At 43.5% G+C, this 27963-nt stretch overlaps 1 protein-coding gene across 4 annotated transcripts in view; it reads left to right on the top strand.

Moving 5' to 3' along the window:
- The window catches only part of LOC140469383 (centrosome-associated protein 350-like), a 161867-nt gene that overhangs the window by 62923 nt on the left and 70981 nt on the right, over nucleotides 1-27963 (top strand). For all 4 annotated transcript variants that reach the window (XM_072565847.1, XM_072565846.1, XM_072565848.1 and 1 more), the window contains 4 exons: nucleotides 282-1015; nucleotides 5372-5454; nucleotides 8689-9413; nucleotides 13189-13318. In XM_072565847.1, the coding sequence (XP_072421948.1) occupies nucleotides 282-1015; nucleotides 5372-5454; nucleotides 8689-9413; nucleotides 13189-13318 (1672 nt within the window). The remainder of the gene's footprint in view (nucleotides 1-281; nucleotides 1016-5371; nucleotides 5455-8688; nucleotides 9414-13188; nucleotides 13319-27963) is intronic.

Raw genomic sequence — 27963 nt, 5'->3', positions numbered from 1 at the left:
GGAGAGGGAGTGTGATCCAATTCTGCTGAGAGTTGGGTTTGAGGAGCCTGTTTGGAAAGGTGTAACAAATAATCTGTTAGTTTGCAAAAGAATTGACTTATAATCAACAATTAGTAATTAAATACTTGGATTTATTTTGGTAATAAATCATGAAGACCCGAACACATCACCTTTCTGCTGTGTGACTGTCTAATATGTGAATATTCTCTCACTTTGGCTCAATCTGTTATGTCAGTATAATTTCCACCAACCTGTAATTACTCTTTCTGTTTAATAAACAGCTGACCAGCAAGCAAGAGACCCAGAGGAACATAATCCAACCATTTCACATGAAAGGAGTCCCAGAAGAAGACTTTGTATTACAAAACAGGGTGATCATAGCTATACGTCTGTTAAAACTGGTCTGTCAGACTCTGATCAGCCTATTTCAGATGTCTTGCCATGGACCAGAACCTTAGATGATTTGGAATCTGAAAAAGATATTGGAAAGAATCAAAGCTCTACTTTGAAAATGGGAAGTGGCAGTCCGACCCTTGAAAGAGAACATGGTGAATGTAGTCACAGGCATCCTACGGGACATGGCTACCACTTCTGTCATAAAGACAAATCAAGTAGTCCAAATCTTGGTCACACCAGCCCTGTGAGATCTTGCAACCCAAGATTGGGATCGTGTCCTAGCAGCAAGAGAAGTTTATCACCTCTGAAAAACAGGCTGTCTCCGAACCATCCTGGAATTGAAAACCAGGTGGGGGGAGAGGCGGGGCCTGAGGAGCTTCTGCGATCTCCACCGACCCGCAGTTACAATGCAGACGAGGTCCGTGAGTATATGAATAGGCAGCTGGTCGAGCGCAAGAAGAAGGAGAGGGAAGAGAAGCACTCGGTGAAGCATGCTATGGAGATGAGGAAGAAAAGACTGCAGGAAGTCTACAGGAAGCAAAAAGAGGCTCTCTCAAAGAAAATGAGAGGGAAACCAAGGAGCAGCTCATTGGCTGCAGGACAAACGTCGACAAGACAAGTCAGTTCCAGGCTCAAAAAAAACTTCATGATTTTACAATTATAAAGTATAATTTGGATCTTTTCCTATTTGATGCAAGGCGCTGCAGAAAACTATTAACACCTTGAAGAGTGATGGTGATACTGTTGGATTGCTGTAAATGTCCAATTGGTTCACGAAAGTCCCTTTGGGAAAGGAGACCTGCCCTCTTTACCTGATCTGGCCTTTGACTGATTTAATTCCCATACTGCTCCAAATGGTCCTCTGCAGAAGCCTAGTTAGCATTCCCATTGTATCAAAACACCTTCTCAGGGTAATAAAAAAATGGGCCTGGCCAGTGGCACCCATACCCTGAGAATGAGTAATAAAAGAGGAAAACAGGAACTTTGTGATTGGAGATTTATTGTTTTGCTTATGACTTGGTTCATGAGAAGAATATCAAGTTTCGTGCATTTGGCACCACACCACTCAGTATATTCTTTTTGCAGATGTATCCTCTCTCTTTGTGTCTCCACTCTGTACCACCTCCAATCCAACTGTACCAAGATCACTCAATGTTTGCTAATATACTGGTTTTATTCATATTTTTCTTTCCTGCATTGCTTGTTTTCTTTTCTTTTGATAAATGCTCCGAATTAATGTGATTTAATGCTTTCAATTATGTTCCTTTCTTGGAGGTTGTTTATCGTACAAAACCAAAGGAGAGTTGCCAAATAATTTAGTGGAGTCTATTATAGCCAGGATAGTGCACAAAGGGCTGCCATCTGTATTGTAACTATTTGAACCACTGACTTAGAAGTGCCTTAGTATATCCTTATCAAGGGCAACTATTTAAGATAAAAGAAACTCTCACTAGATTTCATCAATAAACAAGAAAATTTTTTTTATGAGAAATAACCTTTGACAAGTGCAAAGTGGATTATTAACTACAGCTACGTAACCTTAAACTACATCCCCTTTAAACCAACAGAAGCACACATTCATTCCTAGATAGAACAGGGAAGACAGAGAGTTCTGGAGAAATATCACGGGTGGAAAGCGTAGGCAATAAGGGAACAAATTCTGTGGGTCAGAAATCTAAACCACAAAGGTGAAATGAGCTGACATTCTCGCAAATCTTTTGTATTTTTGGTGGTAATGTTAACGTAGTTGTTGACCCCACAGTTATAGAAGATCTTTAGCTTGGTAGCCAGTCAGTTGGACCTTGGTCTTTGCTTGAGTTAGGCGTTCCTCTTTCCAGAAAATTTGAGAGTTGCTTTCTCCCACTCATAGTCTTTCTGAAGGACTGACTTCAATTGCTGCCTTCCTATGTCAAAACTACAGACTAAAAGTTAAAGAGGCTGTTGTTAAATCCAGCTGCTCCACACTGTTTTACTTTTGAGTTGCAGTAACAAAAATGCATTCCCCATACCACAGCAGAATCCAAACTTACATTTTATCAAGATAGGTGGAGGGAGAGGTGGTGTTGCGGCAATGGGCAGGCTGCAGTAGACTTGGATATGCTGATAATTGGGTAAAGAAGAGGCAGGTGGAATGCAAGGTGTGAGGTTATACATTTTAGTCAGCCGAATAGAGGCAAAGGCTATCATATAAACTAGGAATGGCTTCAGAAATCTGAAGCACACAGGGACTTGTGAGTCCTAGTTCAGGATTTTGTTAAGGTTAACATGTAGGTTCAGTTGGTGGTTAGGAAGGCAAATGCAATGTTGGCATGCATTTCAAGGGATCTACAATTCAAGAGCAGTGATGCACTGCAGAGGCTGTATAAAGTTCTTGTTGGACTGCATTTGGAATATTGTGAGCAGTTTTGGGCCCTGTATCTAACGAAGGTTGTGCTAGTATTGGAGGAGGTGCAGAGGAGGTTTGCTAGAATGATCCCGGGGATGAAGGTCCTGTCATATGACGAGCGGTTGGTGACTTTGCATCTGTACTTGATGGAGGTTCGAAGGATTAGGGAGGATTTCATTGAAAATTACGCAATACTGAGAGGCCTGCGTAGAATGGACATGGAAAAGGTCTTCCCACTAGTAGAAGAGACTTGGATCTGAGGAGACAGCCTCAGAGTGAAGGGATGACCCTCTAGAACTGAGATGAGGAAGAATCTCTTCAGCCAGAGGGTGGCGACTCTGTGGAACCCATTGTCACAGAGGCCTGTGGAGGCCAAGCCATTGAGATGGATGGGTTCTTGATTAATAAGGGGATCAAAGCTTATGGGGAGAAGGCAGGAGAATGGGGTTATGCAATAACTGCACAGAGGTCTTTTTTTACTACTGCACAGTACACTGGCTGTGGCCAGCCAGCTCAGAGTCAGTCCTCAACTGAGGAGATTATTCTCTCCTGGTTATATTGTTTTTCATTTGGGGAAAGTAAAGAAATCTCTCTTCCTCAGCAGAGGCCAACAGCCGCAGTATAAACTAGCTGTGTGGCCAGCCAGCTTGGAGTCAGTCCACAGCTAAGGAAACTCTAAATCTCCTGGTTATTAGATTACTTTACAGTGTGGAAACAGGCCCTTCGGCCCAACAAGTCCACACCGCACCCGCCGAAGCGCAACCCACCCATACCCCTACATCTACCCCTTACCTAACACTACAGGCCTGCACATCTTTGGAGTGTGGGAGGAAACCGGAGCACCCGGAGGAAACCCACGCAGACACGGGGAGAACGTGCAAACTCCACACAGAGAGTCGCCTGAGGCGGGAATTGAACCCGGATCTCTGGCGCTGTGAAGCAGCAGTGCTAACCACTGTGCCACCATGCTGCCCTATTTTTTTTTTATATATTTTTTTCAATACCAGTTCACAAATTGGCTATATAATTCAGCCAGTTCAGGAATCTCCTTGTTAAAATATATATTTTTTGTTTTCTCCTGTTTATTTTTCATTCTTTCTATTTTTTTGCCCCCACACTACCACCTAACTGTGATAGTGCTTATATTATACCCATCAGCCATGTTGTGTGTATGCAGGTGTGAGACACAGTGAAAGACATAAATCTTTATTCAACTCCCATCACCAGGAAGAAATGAAACACCCGAGTGGCCAGTGACAAGCAGTGCCCTTCTCATCAAAGGGCAATGCTGTGTGATCAAACAGTGAAGGGGAGGACAGGGATTAAATCAAAATAGAGGTGGGGGTGGGGAAATAAAGCACTCCACTCCCTGCAGTGCCCACCTCTCCCTTTTCTCCTGGTTACTTTTTTTTTGCACGAATCTTTATTCAATTTCCACCACCAGGAAGATAGGAAAAAAACACCCGAGTGGCCAGTGACAAGCACTGCCCTTCAAACCACAGGGCAATGCTGTGTGAGCAAAACAGTGAAGGGGAGGGTAGGGACATAAGCTTTGATCCCCTTATTAATCAAGAACCCATCCATCTCAATGGCTTGGCCTCCACAGGCCTCTGTGACAATGGGTTCCACAGAGTCGCCACCCTCTGTGGAGGGAGAAATCATGCACTCCACTCCCTGCGGCGCCCACCTCTCCCTTTTCTCCTGGTTACATCTGTCAGCCAAGGCTTTCCTTGATTGGCCCAGGTTAACAACCCCAATCAAGAAGCTCATAGTCAATGGGATCCCAATCACTACAGGTTGAGAAGCATATCAGCCGTGATCAAATGATGAAGCAGACCCAGTGGGCCAAATGGCCTCATTCTGCTCCAACATCTTGTGGTTCTGTGGTCAGTTTCTCATTTTATATTCCATAATGAAATTGGTCTTTCCACTGTGTTGTAGGAAAGCCAAGTTATCTAATTCCTTGAAACATGGGTCCTACTATATTGTTCCTATTTCTTCTAGTTACAATGATGACTTTAATTAAGCGCTGCAAGATGGAAATTGATGGGTTTTTGTTAGGTAAGGCTATCAGCCTTAGATCTGATCTAATTGGTTAGCAGAACAAGACTTAATGGGCTGAATAGCCAATCCCTACTTGTTGCTATATTTGTCTCCAGCTAGTGCGATATATAATTACAACAACAACTTGCACTTACATTACACCTTTCAGGTAAAAATTAAGTGCCAAATTACTTTGCTGGAAAGTTATAAGGCAAAAACCTGACCTTGAGTCTCATAAACACTATAGTAAGGCAGGTGACAAAAGGTCTTGTTCAAAGGGGCAAGAGTTGGTGGGATTTTGGGAAGGAATTGCAGAGCTGCTAGCTGAACGCACCGCCCTCAGTAGTGCAATGATTAAAATCAAGGATGCTAAATATAGCTTTCATTAAAATGTTAGCCACGACAGGCAACTCACACACTCGAGACTTTGTACCCTGGCTGAGAGGGCTGAATTATAAAGAATGTTTGTATTTCCTATCTGTCCTGATGCTGAAATTCATAAAATGAAGCAAATTTATTATTGATCTTCTCACTTCTTCCTCCTAGGAAATGAGAGTTGGTGCAGCACATGTGATTAAAGATCAGGCATCGGCACAAGCCAACACAGATCCTGAAAACTTCCGGGAAAGGTACTGATTATCAAAATCAAGTTGCAATTCGAGAGACAGTTGGGTAGATTGAGCCAGTACTCATTGAAGAATGAGAGAAAACCTTATTGAAACATAGAAGATTCTTAGGGAACTTGACAGGGTTGGTGCGGAATAGATGTTTCCACCTTGTGGGAGAGTCTAGTACCCCCAAAGGACATAATCTCAGAATAAGGAGTTGCACACTGATGACAGAAATGAGGAGGAACTCTTCTGTCCAAGGGTAGTGAATCTGTGAAATTCTTTACTGCGGAGGTTGGGTCACTAAGCATTTTCAAGATTGCAGAGACTAGGGAGATCCATGTTTTCAAGACTGAAACAGACAAGTTTTTAATCAGCAAAGGAGTCAGGGATTATGGGGAAAAGGCAGCAAAGAGGATCTGAGCATTGTCTGAACAGCCATGATCTCATTGAATGGTGGAGCAGGCTCGATGGCACATGATCTCTGCTCAGTTTATTAACCTTGATCATGAAAGTACAGTATTCTGAAATGGTCACTTGCAATCCTGATTGAAGAAACTGATCATTCAGTTTCCTGCTGCTCGTTCTCTCAATAATCTCAGTTGCCCTTGTTTTAATTCATTGGGGAATATGGGTGTCCCTGGCTCGGACAGTGTTTGTTGGCCAGTCCTAATAGTGGAGAGCTGCCTTGTTGTGCCTCTGCAGCTCACGTGGTTCAATGGCACCTTATATTGTATGGAGGCATGCTAAGTATTTGATCCAGCGTCAGCGATGGAGCAGCAATATCATCGCCAGTCAGGATGGTACATGTTCTTAGAGAGGAGGTTGCGGATGGTAATGCTCCCATACATCTGCTACTCTTTGCCTCTTGAGTGGTGGAGGTCTGGGGTTTGGGAGGTGCTGTCAAAGTAGCCTTTCTGAGTCACAACAGTGCATCTTGTTTGTGGTATGCATTGCCCACCTGTAAGCTCATTGATGGAGGGAGGGTATATTTGAAATAATAGGCAGGACGGTGTCAAGCTTCTTGAGTGCTGTTGGAGCTGCACCCATCCAGGCAATTGGGAAGTATTCCATCACAATCCTGACCCATGCCTTGTAGATAGAGGACAGGCTGGAGTCTGGATATAGGTTGAGAGCATCACACTCATCCTGTGCATTGCCAGCATCCATGTGGCAGCTCCAAACACGTCAAGTGACTACTTCAACGAATTGCATGAGGCTCCCCTTCAGAATGTCCCAAAATGCTTTTCAGACAATGAATTTCATTTCAAGTTTAGTCACTTGTAATGCCAATAACACGGCTAGTTGCCCTTGAGAAAGTGATGTTGAGCTGCTTTCTTAAACCGCTGCAGTCCACCTGCTGTAGGTTAGGTACAGTAAGTACACTACTTGTGCACAGCAAGTTCCCACAAACAGCATCATATAAAGACTAAGTCATCCCTTCTCCCAGTGATGTTGGTTGCAGGTGAGATTTTGGACAGGTTGCAGAAGAGAGACACCCCTCCCCAGCCTATTCTTCTTCAGAATAGGATGGTAAATTGCCATCTCCACCTGAGAATGTTTTTTTTTTGTTTCTTTCAAAAGACAGCACCTCTGACAGAGCCGCACTCCCTCAAATGATCAACCTGAGGCCCATGATAATAGTCCCAGCTATCAAGGATGAGGAACCAGGTAGTAAACCTGGCAGCTGCTCCAAATACCCACCTAGACAGCCATGGAGGGCTTAGTGAACCGTGTGAGTGTACATAGGGGGTTGAGGTAGGCAGTCATCAACATCCTGCACAGTGTGAGCTGAAGACACAGAGCACAGTACTTAACCTGTGTAAAAAGCAATTATATTCTCAAGCAATCTCTGAGATAGCCTGGTTCACAAGCCCATGTCACTCCCAAAGAGAAATGTTTTGTTTAATGACTGATACAATCCACTTCCTGTCACTGAAGTGCTACATTGTGGGCCTTTCAAATGCCAATTAAAGACTCGTGAATTGATTAGGTAATAAATTGATTGTCCAAACCCTTTCTGTTATAACTGAGGTCTCCTTCTGTTACTCCAGTTTTGATAAATGCAGCCATTATTGAGACGAGTGGATAGTGGTCGCTCATAGTTTCAGGTATTTTTAATCAACCAGTTCAGAGATGCTCTGACACATCTCGGGAGCAGATGGAGCTTGAACCCAGGCCTTCTGGCTCAGAAATAGGGGACGTTACCACTGCACCACAGGATCCCTGCAGTTCACTGCTTCAACTGTACTAAGCCCTTGCAGCTCAGCCAATCGATATAAGAGACAATGGACGGTGCAAAGGTATGAGAGAGGGAAAGGATTCTGGCATGACTGATATAATTAGTCCTGCAGCATCACTGTGCCAAGCTGTGCCCTGCCAACAAGTCACCACGTCCCTGCCAACCCCTCATCAATCTTCCTGGCCCCTACCTGCTCTACTCAACTCTCCTACCCTCAGCCTCTCATTCCCTTGAAGCATAACCCATCCTACCCCCACAGCCCCTCACAACCTCAGCCCTCATTAGTCCACACCCCCTTGTACTCTCACCTAACCCACCCTGACCACTGATGCCTTTATACCTTCACTCCTTTATCTCTTCAGACCCGCAACCTCCTGCCACTTGTAACCTCAGTCCTCAGACCCACACCCCTCCCTACACCTCATCCCTTCATAACCTTACCCCGCATACTCCTCCTATCTCTTCTTACCCTTGCCTCTCATCCCTTCATACCCCACCCCTCCTACACCACATTTCCTATTGATGTAATGGAGGCCAGTTAACTTGGTGTTGAAGGGGGAACTGCAGCCTCAGTCTTACCCCTGTGATAAGCATCTGGCAGTATCTTCATTTGCATAGGGGAGACTAAACTCAAATTAAGACTTTAATCTTAACTTCGCTACAAAGGCATTTGGGCCTAAACTCATCTGACAGCCATCCCCATTCAAATGGAACATCATTGAGCCACTCATGGGATAGAGTGAGGCCATTTGGCTCATCACAGCTCTCCATTGTCATTCTCTTTCCCCTGGTTGATCCTCATCACTCTGTTGCAACAAGTGTCCATCCAAATTCCTTTTTGAAATTGTTGACCATCACTGCCTTTGGCAGAGAGTTCTTGGTCTCCACTAGCTGCGTCAAAGATGAAAGTTCTTCTTCAAAATTCTCAATTTTACGAAGGATTCCTCAGTGTAATCGAATGCTCTCTTGTGCTGTTGATTGTAAAAAGTAACAATTGGTCTTTTGTTACACAGTGGGATGTATCAGCGGGAGCTGAATGATACCAAGAGACCGTTCCATCATTGTCTATCCAGCAAGTATAGCCCATTGAGACTTCAAGACTTGGAATCACATCGACGCTGTCAAGACCGCTCCTCCACTCCAGTTCAGCTTTCATGGTTTATCGGTGAGCCCCTACCCCTGGCACACTGTGAGGGGATGATGAGCTGTAAAGCCAGTGGTGTTGGGTCCAAGGATAGGCAGCAGCGTATTGATGCCATCTGCTCCATGGCAACCGCCCTCAATGGTCGCATTGAGAATGAAGCTCGGAGGCTGGCTGTGGAGACAGATGTCTGGAAAAGGCCCGGAAGCCCAGGTAGGGATGAAGGGCGGGAGCGGGCCGGTTTGGGTGGCTTCACACATTCTGTGGTCAGCTTGACTGACCGCTCTGACCTGAAGCGGCAGCACGTGCCAAGCCCTGAGCCAGCCCCGTCACCGCCGGCGTCACTGAGTGACTTCAAAGTCTCACCCGCATGCCATCAAGAGTGGGGGGAGCAACGGGGAGCCACTGCACCCGAGGACGAGATGGTGGACAAGAAACATGCCTTGCAAGATGACCATCCCGAGGACAGCCTGCTGGGCAGCTCCTCTTCACAGAGTGAGAGCAACGTCCCATGGACTGACTTGGAATCTTTGGCAGAGCATGGATTGTACAACAAACCCAGAGGGATTTACAACCCCCCGACAGGGAAGCCGGAAGGTAGGACAATACGTTCTGGCATTTACCCCACCTTCCCCGAATCTCTTCTGGAATTATTCTGCTGTCTGATTTCGTTCCTCTTGTGAAATTTTCAACCGTTAATGGCCATCTCGTCCAAGTCCAGGAGCAGATCCATGGAGAGGTCCCTCAACTAGCCTCCATTTCTGAGCAAGGCTAGCATTTTACAGCCTGCCCTTGAGTTGGCCTGAGAAATCGAAGCTTCATTGTGCACAATTCAGTTGATAAGATACAACAGCAGTGGGCATTCTTTAATGTACCTCGAGCATTTGAAAAGAGAAACTGCAAGATGGTTGAGGGACCCTTCCATGGATCTGCTCCTGGTCTTGGACAAGGTGGCCATTAATGGTTGCAGATAGCAGGCTGTAGAGGGGGTAGTTACACCCAACTGCTGGCCTTGCTTCTGTAGTTATGCCCACACCTGAGTAGCACTGGAAAGGGAACACATGGTGTCCATTGGCACACAAGAGGGCTTCAGGACCATGGGGACCACAGGGGCTGAAGTGCATTATCTTCCCCTCAAAAAGCAGCATTTTGAAATAATGTTCCTTTTGGACACATGTCTAGTGCTCCTCTAAGGGGCCATTATTTTTTAGTTTGGGTTCATTTTGTCTCTTTTAACATCCATTGTTTTCATTGTAAGGTGAAACCACTGGTACACTGAGTTAGTTGGGAAGAAGCAGATGTGTAGAACGCTGCCTTCCCTGAGAATTTCAAAAATCAAGAGGAAAGTCTCAGTTCACCACCTGACTTGAGATTGAGAAAATCTTCCAGCAATTATTCTTTCAACTGGGTGGTGACTTGCTTGGCCACTTGCGAGAGGAATTAATCAGGCAGTTTGAGACTCATGTGAGTCCCATGTAGACCAATCCAGGTTTAGGGGCATTTGATGTGGGGAGAAGGTTGTGACACGGACGGTAGTTGAGCAGTTTCCTGCTTTGTAGGGCATTAATGTATCAATGGGATGTTTTTCACAATCTGCCCAGTTTTCACACAGCTCAAGTTCCAGGCTACAGTGGCTGATTTGGAATGGACCCTCTGGGATAATAGTTTGATGCTGGAACCATTAAGGTGGCAAGGTGGTTCAGTGGTTAGCACTGCTGCCTTAGAGCACCAGGGACCTGGGTTCAATCCCTGCCTTAGGTGATCCTCTGTGTGGACTTTGCACACTCCCTTTGTGTCTGTGTGGGATTCCTCTGGGGGTGCTCCAGTTTCCTCTCACAGTCTAAAGATGCGCAGGTTTGTCAGATTAACCATGGTAAATGTGGGGTTGGGTCTGGGTGGGATGCTCTTTGGAGGGTCGATGCAGACTTGATGAACTGAATGGCCTCATTGTGCTCTCTCGGGATTCTACAATTCTAACCACTCTGCAAATGTACATGAGTGATGTCCAGGTCTGTGGAAGCCAGTCAGTTCCATTGGCTAGAGTGCAGAACGATGCAAATAGTTTGGGTTCAATCTTATACAGTATCTGTTGTTAATCATTCTTTCCATCACTCAATATGGAAGGACGCTTCTCAAGGAATGTCCTTCTAAGTCAATAACCTGCTGCATTGATCCCTGAGGTTCATGCTCAGCAGTGACTTCTAGATGTGGCATTCACTTTGACAGTGTGCTGAGCATTGTGTGTGAAACCTCCCAGCACTTGCATAGCTTCAAGAGAACCTTGCCCTCAAACTGCCTGACTACTCACTTTCCGTCCTGCAGAAAATGATGCCTCTGGTTTCTCGTGGACTCGGGCTAATCGGTGTCCGGGATAAAATAGCTTTTGTTCTTAATTTCTCAAATCCAGTGATTGAACAGCAGAAGCTTCAACCTCCTTTGTCATGCCGTGTCGGCACAACTCCAGGTGCCTTGTCATCCTGCCCCATTGACCATCAAGTGGGTGAATGGAGAGAGGTGGATCAAGTTGTGTTTAAATGGACCCAGTGTAATTATTGACCTCCCACAGTCCACTCTCTGTGTGTTTGACACATCCAAGTCTCTGCTCATTATGTCGCAGCAAGCCCCTATCCAATTTGGAAAACTTTACATCCTTAATTTCAAATCCTTCAAGACCTTGCCCCTCCCCTATCTCTCTAATTCCCAACCTTACAATCCTCAGATCTCTGAGCTCTTGATTTTATCCGAGCCATCATCCATGGCCCTGTCCACAGCTCACTCTAAACTCTGGAATTCCTGCCCCACATCTCTGCTTCTCGACCTCACTTTCTCCTTTCACATACTCCTCAGAATCTAACACTTCAATGAAGCTCTTGAGCGTCAGAAATAATGGCTCCTCATGTTGCACATCACACTGGAAGTCATTGCAAAACTTAAAGTTTTTAACATAAATACTCAAAATCCCTAAACTAGCTGATTTTCAGATAGAAACCACAGACCAGGTTCCTGAACTAAACAAGAAATCACTTTTTATTACAGGTTATTGTATTCTAGCTACAGATAAACAGTTAAATTACACTAAGTAAATTCTACAGATTAAAACCCTTACTTGACAAACACACCCTCTCTCTTTCTCTCTCTCACACACACACATGCTCTTACACATGCTGTAAACAGGGAAAATAAACCCATGGGAGGAAGGAAAACTGGGGAAAGGTTCCATCATTTTTGTTCACAAAATCTGTTGGATTGGTTCTTGATTTACAAGACGCACACAATGGCTGACCCACTTATGAAAGTTCTCTGGCTTATCCAATTCAAAGTCACAACTTGCAGCATCTGCTGAAAAAAAGGCATGTTTGATTCTGATTTAAAATGGCTTACTGCAGAGAAATATGTGTGTGTGTGTGTGAGAGAGAGAGAGTTTTCAGCTCTGCTGGTTTCTCTTTTGTTCTGAACTACTTTATATATGTCTCGTTCACAGCCTAAACTGTTTAACTGTTTGGCTAATAGATGTTGGTAGACAGGGGATCTTTGTTTTTGACAATTGATCTTGAGTCCGCAAACCAATCAGCTTTACAGTTCAAACCATTAGAATTGCGGATGCTGAAAATCAGAAGCGAAAACAGAAGTTGCTGGAAAAGCTCAGCAGGTCTGGCAGCATCTGTGGAGAGAAATCCGAGTTAACGTTTTAATTGTGTTCTGAGGAAGGGTCACTGGATCCGAAATGTTAATTCTGATTCCTCTGCACAAATGCTGCCAACCTGCTTGGCTTTTTTCAGCGATTTCTGTTTTTGATTCTGATTTTCAGCATCTGCAATTCTATCAGTTCAGCTTCATAGTTCATCAGCATATTGCTGGAACTCACAACTACACAAATAGAATTCACAAAAGATATCAAATTCTTACTGAAATGTGCAGCCATCCTTGTAAATCCCTGCTTGAAAGCAATTTATTTCTCATTTCAGTCTGTAGTTTTTTTCAAAAATCACAGAAGTAAAAAGACACAGTCTTTACAAGATTGATGCCAGATCTTTTTTGACTATGGTTCTGTATAGCAGCACGGGACATTTTATTACATCAAAGGTACGACATAAATATTTGTCGGCATTGATAGGTTTTGCAGAGATCTCTCAGCTTTGTAAAGAATCTGCACCAAAATTGGTCAATTTGATGAAAAATGATTCCGGTTACAGATTGAAGAATTGCATTACTGGATAACTCATCATCCAATGTCTTTACTTTTGTATTAACAAGATTTGTTTACAAACTATCTTAAAGACCATTTGTTAAATTTATTTTGCCCTGCCTTTCGAAGTGTCTGAAATATTTTAATCCATCTTTTCTTCTTTTCTGGCTCTGCCTTTGTTCTCAGAAATGGTTAATAAATGTACTGGTGTCCAGAGATTCTTCAGTGAATTGGACCATCAAGCAACAAGAAAGGTCAAAAGTCACGAGCTCCCTTTTGAAACAGTCCTATCTGAGAACAGATCCCTGAGTGGAAGGTACTGAATGATTGTGAGACTGTTGCTGAAATGACCCAATATCATGGTGTCTGGAAAACACCAGAATATTGAGGGTCACTGAAAAGTCATTGAGCACTGAATGAGGTCATTTAGCCTATTGTATCTATGCAAACCCTTGGAAGAGTTACTCATTCAGCCCTTTCTCATTCCTTCTTATTCCCTTCTTGGGATGGGGATGTCACTGGCAGGGTCACTATTCATTACCCCATCCATGGTTGGCCTTGAGAATGTGGTATTGGGTTGCCTTCTGGAACTGCTACTATCCTGAACCCTACTCTATCCTGCAGTCTCTTTCTCCCTCAAACATTTATTCCAGTTGAAAGTTGCTCTTGAACCTGGTCCTGCCAATCTTTGAGGCAGAACATTCCAGAATACAACAACACAACCATTTTTTTGTTTTAAAATGCTTCCTCGGGATACCTTCTGCTTGTTTAAGCAACTTGTGCTGTAATTTGTTGACTTGAAATGTGCACCTTCTGGACCTCTGACAGGAGTCTCTGCATTAAAAATGAGTTCAAAATGACATCCAAAAACTGGTCCCTTAACTCTGAAAATATCCACATGACAGATATCTGTCTTTACAAGGGAGTTGGACCTCAGTCAAAACTTCTTGTCGGCTGATAGGGTTGGACGCTGCCTATTAAATAAAATGAGTTCCTCCTGATTAGTTTTTTCAGTCTGCGTATGATATGATTTCAGTCCGAGAGCACTTATGGCATTGTGGTAGTGTCCCTACCTCTGTCTCAGGAGGCCTGAGTATAAGTCCCATCTGTGTGTAATAGCACCTCTGGTTGGATCATATTGTTGAGTATGATCCCAGTCAGGGAAAACAAGTTCCCCTAACAAACCTGCTCCCCAAATAGCATGATGAGAATTTACTTTCCCATATGCATTAACCAGATGGAATTTGGACCAGATGTCCAGTTTCTTTAAACAGTGCTTCTCTATAATATGGATATCATGATAAGGCAGCAGGGTACCTGCTTTTCACTGCTTGGGTTCCAACCTTCTAGCAGAGTCCCTGTCATGTGACTACTGAGGTGATGATGTACCTCAGAGGCTCATTTGCATACCCTTTCTCTCCACAGAAAGAATCGGTGCCTGTCTGTGTGTCCCATGGGAGCTATGGACAATAAAAAATCTTGTCAATTCTGATAATAATATTGCAGTTTAACTTGTGAGCTCAATTCCATTTCACGTGGATCTTGTATTAATCAGAGAGATACTTAGAGTTCTAAAGTTATGGTACAGAAAGAGTCCACTTCCCCCTTTAGTCCATGCCAGAACCCTCCATGCAACTTATTGATGATACTGGGGAAGCCTGCAAACATATTTAATATGGGAATGGGTGCTGACTCCAGCTTTTAATGAGGGATTCAGTCTCCAGTCCAATGTGTTCTGGAGAGCCCAGGCAGCTCCTTTCTTTTCTTCATTCAATTTCTTCCTCTCCAGGTTCTTATGTTTTAAATTCCATTGGCCTGGCCATTTGGAAAGCTTAGTTCTCTCATTGTAGAGGTATATCTGAAAACAAATCATTAAGATTTGCAGCATGTTAATAACAACAGCATTGCTGTCACTTGTACTGTGACTTTTTTTTTAGATTAGATTACTTACAGTGTGGAAACAGGCCCTTCGGCCCAACAAGTCCACACCGCGCCCGCCGAAGCGTAACCCACCCATACCCCTACATCTACATCTAACCTAACACTACGGGCAATTTAGCATGGCCAATTCACCTGACCTGCACATCTTTGGACTGTGGGAGGAAACCGGAGCACCCGGAGGAAACCCACGCAGACACGGGGAGAACGTGCAAACTCCACACAGTCAGTCGCCTTGTAAAGCTTTGTAGAATAGACGCAAAAACTGGTGGTTTAGAACCAAACACGAATTGTGAGGACTTTTAAGATTGATTGATCTTCCTGGATATACCTGTGAGCAACGTGAGAGGGGAATTTTGTTTACCATTTCACTCCAACTAGAGTGTCAACAAACATACCCAGGATATTATGAAGACCTAGGTGTCAAGAGAACTGCACAAACAATAGAGTGGTTTCGGGGGAGCAGAGGATTGTGGGTATTGCAACCACCATTGTTGACTAATTGCAGCCAGGTTTGCCATAAGGTGGGAGTGAGATGGAGCTATTTGCGGTGTTCGGCCTTGTGATAGAACTTCTGAAAAATATGATCCAACCAGAATCAAAAGCAGGAAATGCCGGAGACGTTAAGCAGGTCTGTCAGTATCTGAAGAGTGAGAAATAGAGTACAGGTTTTGGCTCCAGTATGACTCTTGTTTGGAAATGGTCCAACTAGAGCTGGCAGTTCAGAAGATTGTTCAAACTCTCTGCTAGAGACTTGAGCTCAAAATCTAAGCTGACATTCCAGGGGAGTACTGAAGAAGTGTTGCACCATAGCTTTCATGTGAGACTTTGAACCCCTGTAGGTAAACATAAAAGATCCTATGGCACTATTTGGAAGATGAACAGAGGAGGCATTCCTGGTGTCCTGGTCAAAATCCATTTCTCAATCAATACCACAAATATAGATTACTCTGGTCATGTGATTCACATTTTGGGAGCTTGCTGTACACAGATTGGCTGTTGAACTTCCCTTCTTAACAATAACATCTGCATTTACTGATAATTAATTCTGGGAAGTGCTTTGGCATCAGGAGCAGATGCAAAACGTGTGAAATAAAATCACATTCATACTGTATTTTTTAAAACCTGTGATATATACATTGTCCACTAGATGACACTCTCACTCTGTTTTCCTGTTCACTGGTCCACTGAACAAGGCAATTGAAACAGTTTGTCAACTTGTTTCTAAGCCTCGTGCATTTGAACTTGGACAATGTGACGTGCTCACTGATCTGACTTGGTTCTTAATCTGGCAACTCAACAATGTTAAAATTCTCATATTCATTTTCCATTTCTCCTTTGGCCTGACTCCTCCCTGTTTCTGTAATCTCCTCCAACTCCACAACTCTCTGAGATTCCTTCACTCCTTCAATTCTGGATCTTTTGCATCCCTGTTTTAATCACTCCTTCATTGGTGACTGAGTCTTCAGCTGCATTCACAAATTCCTCCCTAAACATCTCCATCTTTCCTTCCTCCTTTGCAATCTCTTAGAAACCCATCTCTTTTACCAAGCTTGTGATGACCAATCCTAAAATGTTCTGAACTGGCTCGACATCAAATTTCTTTGGTGTTGCTGTGAACCACCACTAATCATAAGGTGCTGTCTAAAGGCAAGTTGTTGTTATGTAACAAGGTCACAATATCAATACAGTGGTGACTCCTGGCCCCATACTTGTATCTGCAACACCCAGCCTTGGGTACACATCAAGTGAGGAATCAAAGATAACTGTTGCGACCACCCACAGGATCCAGAGTTCTTTTAAGGAGAAACCATTTTCTGCAACAGTGGTTTGGATTTAGAACATACCATCAGATTGGGTGGTGGATACAGATTCAATTGAATCTTCAGAAAGGAATTCAATTAAAATTTTCAGGGGAACAAATGCAGGGAAAAGGGGAAAGAGCTGGGGAGTGGAGTTGATGGGATTACACTTTGAAAGAGATGGGACAGAGTCAAGGATCTGAATGGTTTCCTTCTGTGCAGTACTATTCTCTGATTCTATATATGGAAGGGGATTTGGCAGAAAATAAGCTGTCCAAGATCAATGAGCGGCATTTGTCCTAAAGTTAATATAAGGAAGGTACATGAAATGTGTGTAGCTGCGTATTTGTGGCTCTGTCTGTGTGGCTGATGTGTATCTGTGTGACTCTAACTGTCTATTTGACTGTGTGAGTGTCTGTATATGTGCATTTGTATTTGATTGTGTGTCTGTATGACTGTGTCCATCTATTTGTGTGCCTGTGTGTATGTGTGTCTGTGTGACTGTGTTTGACTGTCTCCATGAATGTGTGTCTGTCTCTGTTTGTGTCTTTGTGAATCTGACTGTGAGTCTATCTGTATGTGTGAATTTGTATTTGTTTGTGTGACTGTTTATCTGTATGACTGTGTGTTTGTCTAAATCTGTGAATTGTGTGTAAGACTGAATGTAGAGTTTTGAGAAAAATAGAAAGCTGACAAGTCTTAAAAATGTGTTGCTGGAAAAGCGCAGCAGGTCAGGCAGCATCAAAGGAACAGCATATGCCCGAAACGTCGATTCTCCTGTTCCTTTGATGCTGCCTGACCTGCTGCGCTTTTCCAGCAACACATTTTTAAGCTCTGATCTCCAGCATCTGCAGTCCTCACTTTCTCCTAGCTGACAAGTCTGTCTTGTTAAGTGTAATTTCTAGTTAACAGGAAGAACTCTCAGTTTATGAGATTGTCTCTATAAAAGATCCTCTGTATAAGTGAAGTCTTTGCTCAGTGAAGCACACAGTTAATTTGTCAGCATTAACAGAATTGATTATGAACTGAAAGTAACTGTGCCAGTTGAGTTTCATTTTAAATCCTAATGCTCATTGATCATTATCTGTTGGTTTTCCCTCCTCTCCTCTGTTGAAATATTGGCATCAGCCATTCCTTCATCCTTTTTGACAGCAGCCAATCATGTTTGATGAACTCCTGCTACCTCCAGACCAGCCAAAGGAGCATTGTGCATTCTCTGAGAAGATGTCTTGTCGAGCATGGTTGGTTGAGCGGCCCTTTGGAACCTCCTGCTTTATGAGTGTTTCCCACCAGAAGATTAGGGAGCCTGACAGCTGGAGCCCCTCTTGTGTTGCTAGCTGTCTGCATTTCTTTGAACCCACTTTCCTTCTCTATCATTTTACTGTGCATTGTATCAGCCTTCAGCTGTGGCTTGGAGGGAAGCATGCTCACCTCTAAGTTCAAAGATTGTGGGTTCAAGTCCTGCTCCGGAGACTTGAACCCATTAAACTGAGTTTACGACTCTCTATAGAAGGAGTTCTTGTGGTGCAGTGGTAGTGTCTTTGCCTCTCAAGTTGGAGGCCTGGATTTATGTCTTGCCTGTTCCAGATGTGTCATATCTTCTCTGAACACTTTGACGAGGAACATATCGATGTCTGTCTGTTGTACCGAGGGTGTGGTATACCATTAGAGGTGCTGTCTTTACAGTGAGATGTCTATCCTCTCTCGTTGTATCACAGACAGACGGTAGTGGAGAAGGCATTTGGTATGCTTGCCTTCATTAGTCAGATCATTGAGTTACAGAAGTTATGTTACAGCTGTACAAGACATGTGGTAAGGCCACATTTGCAATACTATGTAAAATTCTGGTCTCCCTGCTATAGGAAGGATGTTATTAAACTGGAAAGAGTGCAAAGGATGTTACCGAGACTGGAAGGGTTGATTCAAAAGGATAGGCTGGGACTTCATTCCCTGGAGCATAGGAGGCTGAGGGGTGGCCTTTATAAATGTTTATAAAATCATGAGGGGCATGGATAGGGAGAATAGTCAAATTCCTTTCCCCAGGGTAGGGCATCCAAAAACTACAGGGCATAGGTTTAAGGTGAGAGGGGAAAGATTGAAAAGGGATCTGAGCGGCAACTTTTTCACACAGAGGGTGGTGCATGTACAGAATGAGCTGCCAGAGGAAGTGGTGGAGGCTGGTACAATTACAATATTTAAGAGACATTTAGACGAATATGTGGATAGGAAGGGTTTAGAGGGATATGGACCAAACACCGGCAAATGGGACTAGTTCAGTTTGGGAAAGCTGGTCAACATGGATGAGTTGAACTGAAGGGATTGTTTCTGCATTGTATGGCTCTGACTTTATGTGGATGTAAAGGATTCTAGAACACTATTCTGTGAGGTTGAACAAACTGTCAGAGGAAGTTAAAATCTAAAACAAATTCCTGCCCCATTCTAAATTCCATTGGTGTAAATATTCAGATTATAAAGACTCCTGTACTTTGTGTAACCTGACCTGAATAAGATGCGCAAGTTCAACTTGGGTCACTTCTGGTCATGCCAGTGACCCCCTGTTAGGAGCAGCTGTAACAGAGTGGAACTGTCTCAGAATCAAGGGTCAGTCATTCAGGACTGGGGTGCAGACAAATGTCTCGACTGAGAGGAGTTGTGAACCTGCTCAATGATGCCCAGTTTGGGTTCTGCCAGGGTCACTCAGCTCCTGAACTCATTCCAGCCTTGGTTCAAACATGGACAAAAAAGCTGAATTCCATAGGTGAGGTGGGAGTGACTGCCCTTGACATCAAGGCTGCATTTGACTGAGTGTGGCATCAAGGCGCCCGAGCAAAACTGGAGTCAGCGAGTAACAGGGATAAACTTTCCACTGGTTGGAGTCATACCCAGCACACAGGAAGATAGTCGTGCTCCAGAACATCTCTGCAGGAGTTCCTCAGTGTCCTGGTCCCAACCGTCTTCAACTGCTTCATCAATGACAAGCTCAGAGGTGGGGATCTTTGCTAATGATTGAACAATGTTCAGCACCATTCACAAATTGCCAGATACAGAAGCAGTCCATGTTCAAATGCAGCAAAATCCATGTAATATCCAGGCTTGGGCTGACATTGGAAGTAACATTTTCACCACACAAAGGTCAGGCAATGGCTATCTTCAATAAGAGACTAATCTAACCAACACCCCTTGACATTCAGTGGTGTTACTATCACTGAATCCCTCACTATCAATATCCTTGGGGCTGCCATTGACCAGAAACTCAACTGGACCCGACACATAAATACAGTGGCTATAAAAGCTGATCAGAGGCTAGGAACACTGTGACGAGTAACTCACTTTCCGCTTCCCCAAAGTCTTTCCTTTATCTACGAGGCACAAGTCAGTGGTCTAACGGAATGTTCCCCAGGTGCCTGGATGAGTGCAGCCCCAAGAACACTCAGGAAGTTTAACACAATTCAAGACAAAACAGCCTACTTGATTGGCACCACATCCACAAGCATCCACCACCAAAGCACAGTAGCATCAATGTGTACTGTCTCCAAAAGGCACTGAAGAAATTCACCAAAGATCCTCAGACAGCACCATCCAAACTCACGCTTACTCACCACCTGACTTGGAAATAAATGACCAATACCTTCACTATTGTTGGATCAAAAACCTGGAAGTCCGTCCCAAAGGGCAAGCAACCTACAGCAGGTGGACTGCAGAAGTTCAACAAGGCAGCTCACCCCGACCTTCTCAAAGTTCAACTCGGGACAGGCAACAAATGCTGGGCCCAGCCAACAATATCCCATACGTAATTTTAAAAAAATTCTCTTTCACACAGCACATAATTAGAGCCTGGAAATGCACTGCCTGAGTGTGTTGGAGGCAGATTGAATTGAGACATTCAAGAGGTTTATTCAACTGGATTGTTATTTAGTAGAAATAATGTGCAAAGGCACAAGAGAAAGCAGGAGATGAGCTCTTGGTAATGGTGTTTGTTTGAAGAGCCAGTGCAGAGATAGAGTCATAGAGATGTACAGCATGGAAACAGACCCTTCGGTCCAACTTGTCCATGCCGACCAAATATCCCAACCCCCCCACCTGCCAGCACCCAGCCCATATCTCTCCAAACCCTTCCTATTCATATACCCATCCAGATGCCTTTTAAACGTTGCAATTGTACTAGCATCAACCATTTCCTCTGGCAGTTCGTTCCATACATGTACCATCCTCTGCATGAAGAAGTTGCCCCTTAGGTTCCTTTTATATCTTTCCCCTCTCACCCTAAACCTATGCCTTCTTAATCTAGACTCCTTTACCCCAGGGAAAAGACTTTGTCTATTTATCCTATCCATGCCCCTCATGATTTTATAAACCTCTATAAGGTCACCCCTCAGCCTCCAATGTTCCAGGGAAGACAGCCTTAGCCAATTCAACTTCTCCCTATAGCTCAAATCCTCCAACCCTGGTAACATGCTTGCAAATGAAGCAAAATATTACAACACTTGAAAATTTGGGCCTCCCGTTTTGAAGGAACCATGCTGAGGCCTCCATATACCCAGGTTTCAGAAGGCATTGATTTTGTAGGTGGGGAAAGGGACAGAAAAGGAGGAAAGAAATTATTCTGAACTTTGCAGTATTAAATCTAATGGGCTGAATAGCCTTCTTCTACCAAATATTCCAGTGATTCCATGATTCTCCAGTCTCATTGCTGTCTTCCACCTGGATCTTATTGCTTAAATCTTCCCAATGAGAGATCATTAAAAATGATCTGGAATTGAAATCTAGTGTCAGTGATGTTATATTTGATGTTGTGGAAATTCATCTGGTTCACTAATGTTCTTCAGGGAGGAATTCTGCTGTCATTATCTGATCTGGCTGACCAGAACCACACTAATTAATTTCCCTGTGAAATGGCCCAGCATTTCCGTCAATTCATGGACAATTAAGGTTTGCCAACAAATGCTGGCCTTTGCCTGCGATGTTCACATCCCACACAAAAATACGATGCAGGAGATAATTGAAAAGACCAATCTTGACCGGCGAAGCAGCAAGCAAGATCACTTTGCCTGAAGCGGATTCACTTGTAACTTTCTTGGACAAATACTTGAAGGGAAAACATTTCCAGGGGGTACTGAGTGAGAGCGGGGGACCAGGATTAATTGAATAAATGTACCAAAGATCCAGCACTGTTAGAATGGGCTGAATGGCCTCCTTTTGCCCTCTGTCATTGCATGATTCTTTGACTGGCATCAAGCTGATTAACTTCAAGTTAGAGCAGGACACTTATCTGGGACATGGTCACCTGAAATAGACCGGTTGCTCCAAATGGCCTATTTCTGTGCTGTACATTATCTGTCATTCCATGAACCCACATGACTCTGCAGATAAGGGGAGCGAACTGGAAGATTTGGTGCCACCGAACAGAAGCGTTCAAATGAAAATGCATCGTTAGTATATTGCTTTTTTTTTGTCTGTTGCAAAACAACATAATCTTTCTTTGAACCTATGGACCACTTAATGGCAGATGAATGAGGGTTGAGGATAGAGCTTAATAATCTTAACATGACAAACAATGGTATGCATCTCAAGGGCTTATATCATCAAATTTAATTTGGCTGAGATGCTGTGAAGTGAAAGGTTGTTCTGTTAATCTGGGGGTGTTTCAAACACTTGGAGCTGTTTTTCTGAGATGCTGGTAATTTTATTTTGGTCGGTTAATATATGTAATGCACATGCACACAGACACACGCACCCCTCAAACAATAGATGCTGAACTGCTTAATACCGCGGAGATAAATTCTTTTAAGGAGATTGTTTGGTGCTTGACAATTGCGGATGGATTAGGCAATTGAAACACTTGCCCTGGATTTCAGTGCTCCCGCTTTGTTCTTGCCAGATCAAGGTCAGTTGCATTGTCAGCTTTTTTTTTAGAAAAAAAGAGATTTCTGTCCCCTTTTATAGACTTAACAAAATGTGTGTTGAAAATGTGTGCTTGAAAGCACCAAGAGTGTTGTGGAAGTCGATTCAGTCACACGATGAGCTGAACATTCACTTTCTGGCATTTTTGAAAGCTTTCAACTCACAACAGCCAGGATGAAAAATTTCACCATACAGGATCCCACCATCTAGCCCACAGTATTGATTAATTCCACCCAGCTCACAAAAGACAGATTTAAGGAAATATTTTCCTTTGCTCCTCATTTGCAAGATCTCCCACTCAGTTACAGGAGGCAGAAATTACGCAAAAAAGATAAATGAGAATTTAAGTTGTTGGTTGGTTCTCTGAGCTGGTTGATTTTGTTGCAAATGTTTTGTCTGCCTCCTGGGTGACATCTTCAGTGCTGTGTGACATCTTCAGTGCTGTGTAGCCTCTGGATGAAGCGCTATCATTGAGATCTGCCCCAAATTTACACGGTTCTGTCTGTTCTGGTGGGTGGTTCTACTCCCAGTTTTGTACTGTATTGGTCTGTAGATGGGGTCTATTTCAGTGTGTTTGCTTATGTAACTGGTGGATGAATACCAGCCCTCCAGGAAATCCTGAGCTTGTCTTTGTTTAGCCTGTCCCAGTATCATCGCGTACACACCCACGAGTTCCACATATTCACCACCCTCTGGCTGAAGAAATTCCTCCTCAACTCAGTCCTGAAGGATTATCCATTCAGTCTGAGGCTGTGCACTTCAATCCTAATCTGTCCGACTGCATGTCCACTCTACCCAGGCACTGTCTAGAATCTCTGGTGAATTTCTGCAGTTCTACTTGTACACACTGCTGCTAATTAACGTCTGTGGAGAGAGTGGACATTTGTGAATATAGTGCTAATGAAGTGGGCTACTTCATCCTGGATGGTGTCAAGCTTCTTAAGTGCGACACCCATCCAGGCAAATGGGGAATATTCCATTACACTCTGAACTTGTGCCTTTGTAGATGATAGACAAGCTCTGGAGAGTCAGGAGGTAGATTATTCACCACAGTATTCCTAGCCTCTGACCTGCTCTTGTAACCACTGCCTTTATGTGGAGAGTCCAGGATGTTGATATTGGGGGAATTAGGTTATGGTAACACCATTGAATGACAAGGGGCATTGGTTAGGCTATGTCTTATTGGAGATGGTCACTACCTGGCATTTGTGTGACACAAATGTTGCTTACCACTTGTCAGCCCAAGCCTTGAATGCAGATTACAAGGTTCAAGGCAGAATTCTTGGCCATGTGGAGGAACAGGGGGATCTTCGGATCCACATCCATAGATCCCTCAAAGTTGCCAACCAGGTTGATAGGGTTGTTAAGAAGGTGTATGGTGCATTGGCTTTCATTGGCAGTGGGATTGAGTTTAAGAGCCGTGAGGTTATGCTGTAGCTCTATAAAACCCTGGTTAGACCACACTTGGAAGATTGTGTTCAGTTCTGGTTGTCTCATTACAGGAAGGATGTGGAAGCTTTAGAAAAGGTTTAGATAAGATTTACCAGGATACTGCCTGGACTGGAGGACATGCCTTCTGAAGAAATGTTGAGGGAACTAGGGCTTTTCTCATTGGAGCAAAGAAGGATGAGAGGTAACTTGATAGAGGTGTCCAAGACAAAGGAGGCATAGATAGAGTGGATAGCTAGAGATTTCTCCCAAGGGTGGAAATGGCTATCAAGAGGGGATATAATTTTAAGGTTATTGGAGGAAGGTTTAGGGGAGATGTCAGAGTTAGGTTCTTTACACAGAGAGTGGTGAGTGCATGGAATACACTGCTCGCAGTGGTAGTAGAGTCATATACATCAGGGACATTTAAGTAACTTGTGGATAGGCACATGTATAATGAATGGTAAGTAGGTGAGTTTGATCTTAGAGTAGGATAAAAGTTCGGCACAACATCGAGGGCCAAAGGGCCTGTACTGTGCTGTGCTGTTCTATGTTCTAAGCCTGAATATTGTCCAGGTCTTACTGCATTTGGACATGGACTGCTTCAGTATTTGAGAAGTTGTGAATGGTGCTGAGCATTGTGCAATTATCAGCAAACATCACCACTTCTGACTTTAGGGATGGTCAGGGTGTGGGGCCTACATAGCTGGCATCACACTGGCACTGAGACTTGTATATTGTGTTGGTGGCAAAATGACTTTTTTGCTTGATGGCAGCACTCTGTTAGCGGCGAAGACCACTAACAGATCTCCTGCATAGTCAGAGTGTGATAGAGCAAAATTATACCCACTTGGGAAAGGATTGAGAGCCAGAGGACACAGATTTAAAATAGTTGGCTAAAGAAGTGAAAGTGATATAAGAATTTTTTTAAGGCAGTGAGTGGTATCAGTCTGAAATGTAAGTCTGAGAGTGTGGTTGATGCAGGTTCAATTGAGGCTTTTTGCAGAGAATGAGAAGGGTTATTAGCAAAGGAGGAAAGTGCAAGGTTACCAGGAGAAGACAGAAGAGGGGAGAGCCGTGCAGGCACAATGGACCTCCTCCTGCAAAGCAATAATTCTGTGATTCTCCGAGATGGTATTCGCAAAAGTGGGAAAACGAATTCTTGGAAAGGGTTGTGGCATCAACTCAGTTATGTGCTACTTGGGAGTGCGAATATATTAAGGTTTAGAAAAATCAGATCTTCTTTGTTTACAACAAAACAAGCGAAGTCATGATCATGAATAAAATGTCTAAAATTCTGGAACAATGGGACACGGCAGATCGAAGCAGGCAGATTTTGTAGGGTCAGCAGTAAGGAGCCGAAGGTAGAAAATTCAATTTAAATGATTAAGAATAGTCAGCAGGAGAACTTTCTTCTCATGGAGAGAGGTTTGGGAAGCTTTGGGATTCACTTAGTTCCTGCATCAGTCACAAACTCTATCTGAACATTTGAGATGAGGCTGGTTAGGTGCATTAGAGAACTGAGAATGCAAGAGGTTTACAACAGGTTATTTCAGTGAAATGAGGGCAGATTGTTTAGACCTCCTTCCATGTTATAATTTTTTTGGTGTTTTCAGTATTTGGGACAAAACACAATCTGTTAAGCTCCTTTGGCTGTTTCTGTGGAGTCTCATGCCAGGAAACGGAACAGCTTATTACGGTCGAAAAGCAATGAGATTTACATAAGCCGATTGTGGCATAAAACACTTTGGCAGCTGTGTTTCCGTGCAAGAAACATAAGACATCTGTCACCATCGTACATCTGTAGCATGAGCCAAGACAAGCAAGAAATTCTCCTCTCTCTCAAAGTCGGCTGACTTAAAGCACCATCGTCCTTTTCCTGTGAAAATTCATGAATTTAAAAAGATCAGAGAAATCATGTCAGCTTCTTACAGTCAAGCTGAAAAGCCCCAGTTGATGAGTAAGCTTCCAAAATATTGAAATAGAAACAAGAGTAGGTCATTTGGCCCTTTGAGCCTGCTGTCCCATTCAATATGATCATGGCTGATCATCCAACTCAGTCCCCTCTTCCTGCTTTCATCCCATATCTTTTGATCCCTTTTGTCCTCAGAAATACATTTAACTCCTTTCTGAAAACATTCATTGTTTCACCCTCAATCTCTTTCTGTGGCAGGGATTTTAAATATCGTCCTGCTGTCCCAGGAATCAGTTCGGTAAATCTACATTGCAATCTCTCCATGACCAGAACATCCTTCCTCGGATTATAAAACAGAATGTCATTCAATTTCATCTGTGGATACTTTGATTTGTAAATAATGGTGGATAATGCCAAATTGAATACTTTGTGTCTTGCAGATGAGTTGGAAGTACAGGTCAGGCCTTGTACATTGCAGAGTCTCGGCATTGTTTATAGATTTCGCCCATCTCTACTTCTCTATCCTCCTCCAGGTCTCTGAGATCACTGTGTTCCTTCAATCCTGGTTTCTTGCTGCCATGTTCCTAAGCTCTGGAATTTCCTCCCTAAACCTCTCCATCTCTCTTAGCTTCATGGAACCTGTTGAACCTACCACTTTGACCAAGTCTAGAATCTCACCCTGCTTTTATGTGAATTGGTGCCAAGATTTGTTTGACAGCACTCCTGTGCTCTGTTAAAGGTGCTACAAAAATGCAAGCTTTTATTGTTGGGACACGGTTGCCCCTCCCAGTGATTCATATTCTCCTACTTTGAATCAGGCTTTGGAATACAGTGGCACACCAACTCTGACTGAAAATGAAAGTGTCTTGCTTTGACAAAGTGAACAAGGTCTATTTCAAGAACATTTGGAGTGTAGTTACTGTTGTGATGTAGGAAATGCAACAATCAGTTGTTGGAGATTCAAGATGCACATTTCTGGACTGGAAGAAAAAGACATAGCAGCAGAAGTAGACCATTCAGCCTATCAAATCAGCTCTGCTGTTCAATGAGATCATGGATGATTGATAATCATCAAACCACTTTCCTGCCTTTTCCCAATTATCTTTGATTCCTTTGCTGATTGAAAACCTATCTCCACTGCGAATATACATAATGACCTAGCCTCGTCAGCCCTCTGGGGTAAAAACAAAATCCACAGATTCACTAACCTCAGATACAAGAGACTCCTTCTCATTTCTGTCTCAAATGGGTGACCCTTTACTTTGAGATTATGCTAGCTGGTCCTCGACTCTTCCACAAGGGGAGCCAACTTCTCCATGTCTACCATGGCAAGCCCCCTAAGGATTTCGTATGCTTCAATAAGGTCTCTTCCTATTCTTCTAGACTGCAATGAGCACAGGCCTAACCTATTCAACTTCTCCCCATCAGAAGAATCCCTCCAAACCTGGGATCAACCCAGTGAATCATCTCTGGACTGCCTCCAATCAAACTATATCTTTCCTGAGATAAGGGACCAAACTGTTCACACTATTTCAGCTGTGGTCTGTCTATTTCCTTGTATAGTTTCAGCAGTACCTCAATATTTTATACTCCATGCTTTCTGAAATATAAGCCAACATTCTATTTGCCTACCCTATTACCTGTTGAACTTGGATGCTAGCTTTTTTTTAACATTCGTGCACTACGGCCCCTACATCCCTCTGTTCTGTTGTTTTCTCCAGCCTCTCTGCATTTAAGGAATATTCATCTCCTGAATTCTTCCTGCCAAAGTACATAACCTCATACTTTCCCACGTTAGAGTCCATCTGACAAGTTTTGCCCACTCACTTAACCAGTCCGCATCCTTCTGGAGACTCTTGTGCAATCGTCACCACTTGCTGTCCCATCTCTTTTTGTGTCATCCGCAAATTTGTCGATAATACATTCACTTCCGAACATTTTTATTCAGGGACTGGTACGAATTTGGAACTCAGTACC

Source organism: Chiloscyllium punctatum, chromosome 49 (genome assembly GCF_047496795.1).
Source record: "Chiloscyllium punctatum isolate Juve2018m chromosome 49, sChiPun1.3, whole genome shotgun sequence".
Taxonomy (NCBI): Eukaryota; Metazoa; Chordata; class Chondrichthyes; order Orectolobiformes; family Hemiscylliidae; genus Chiloscyllium; species Chiloscyllium punctatum.
The sequence above is the reverse complement of the archived record's forward strand: the minus strand, read 5'-3'. Positions and strand labels throughout refer to the sequence as shown.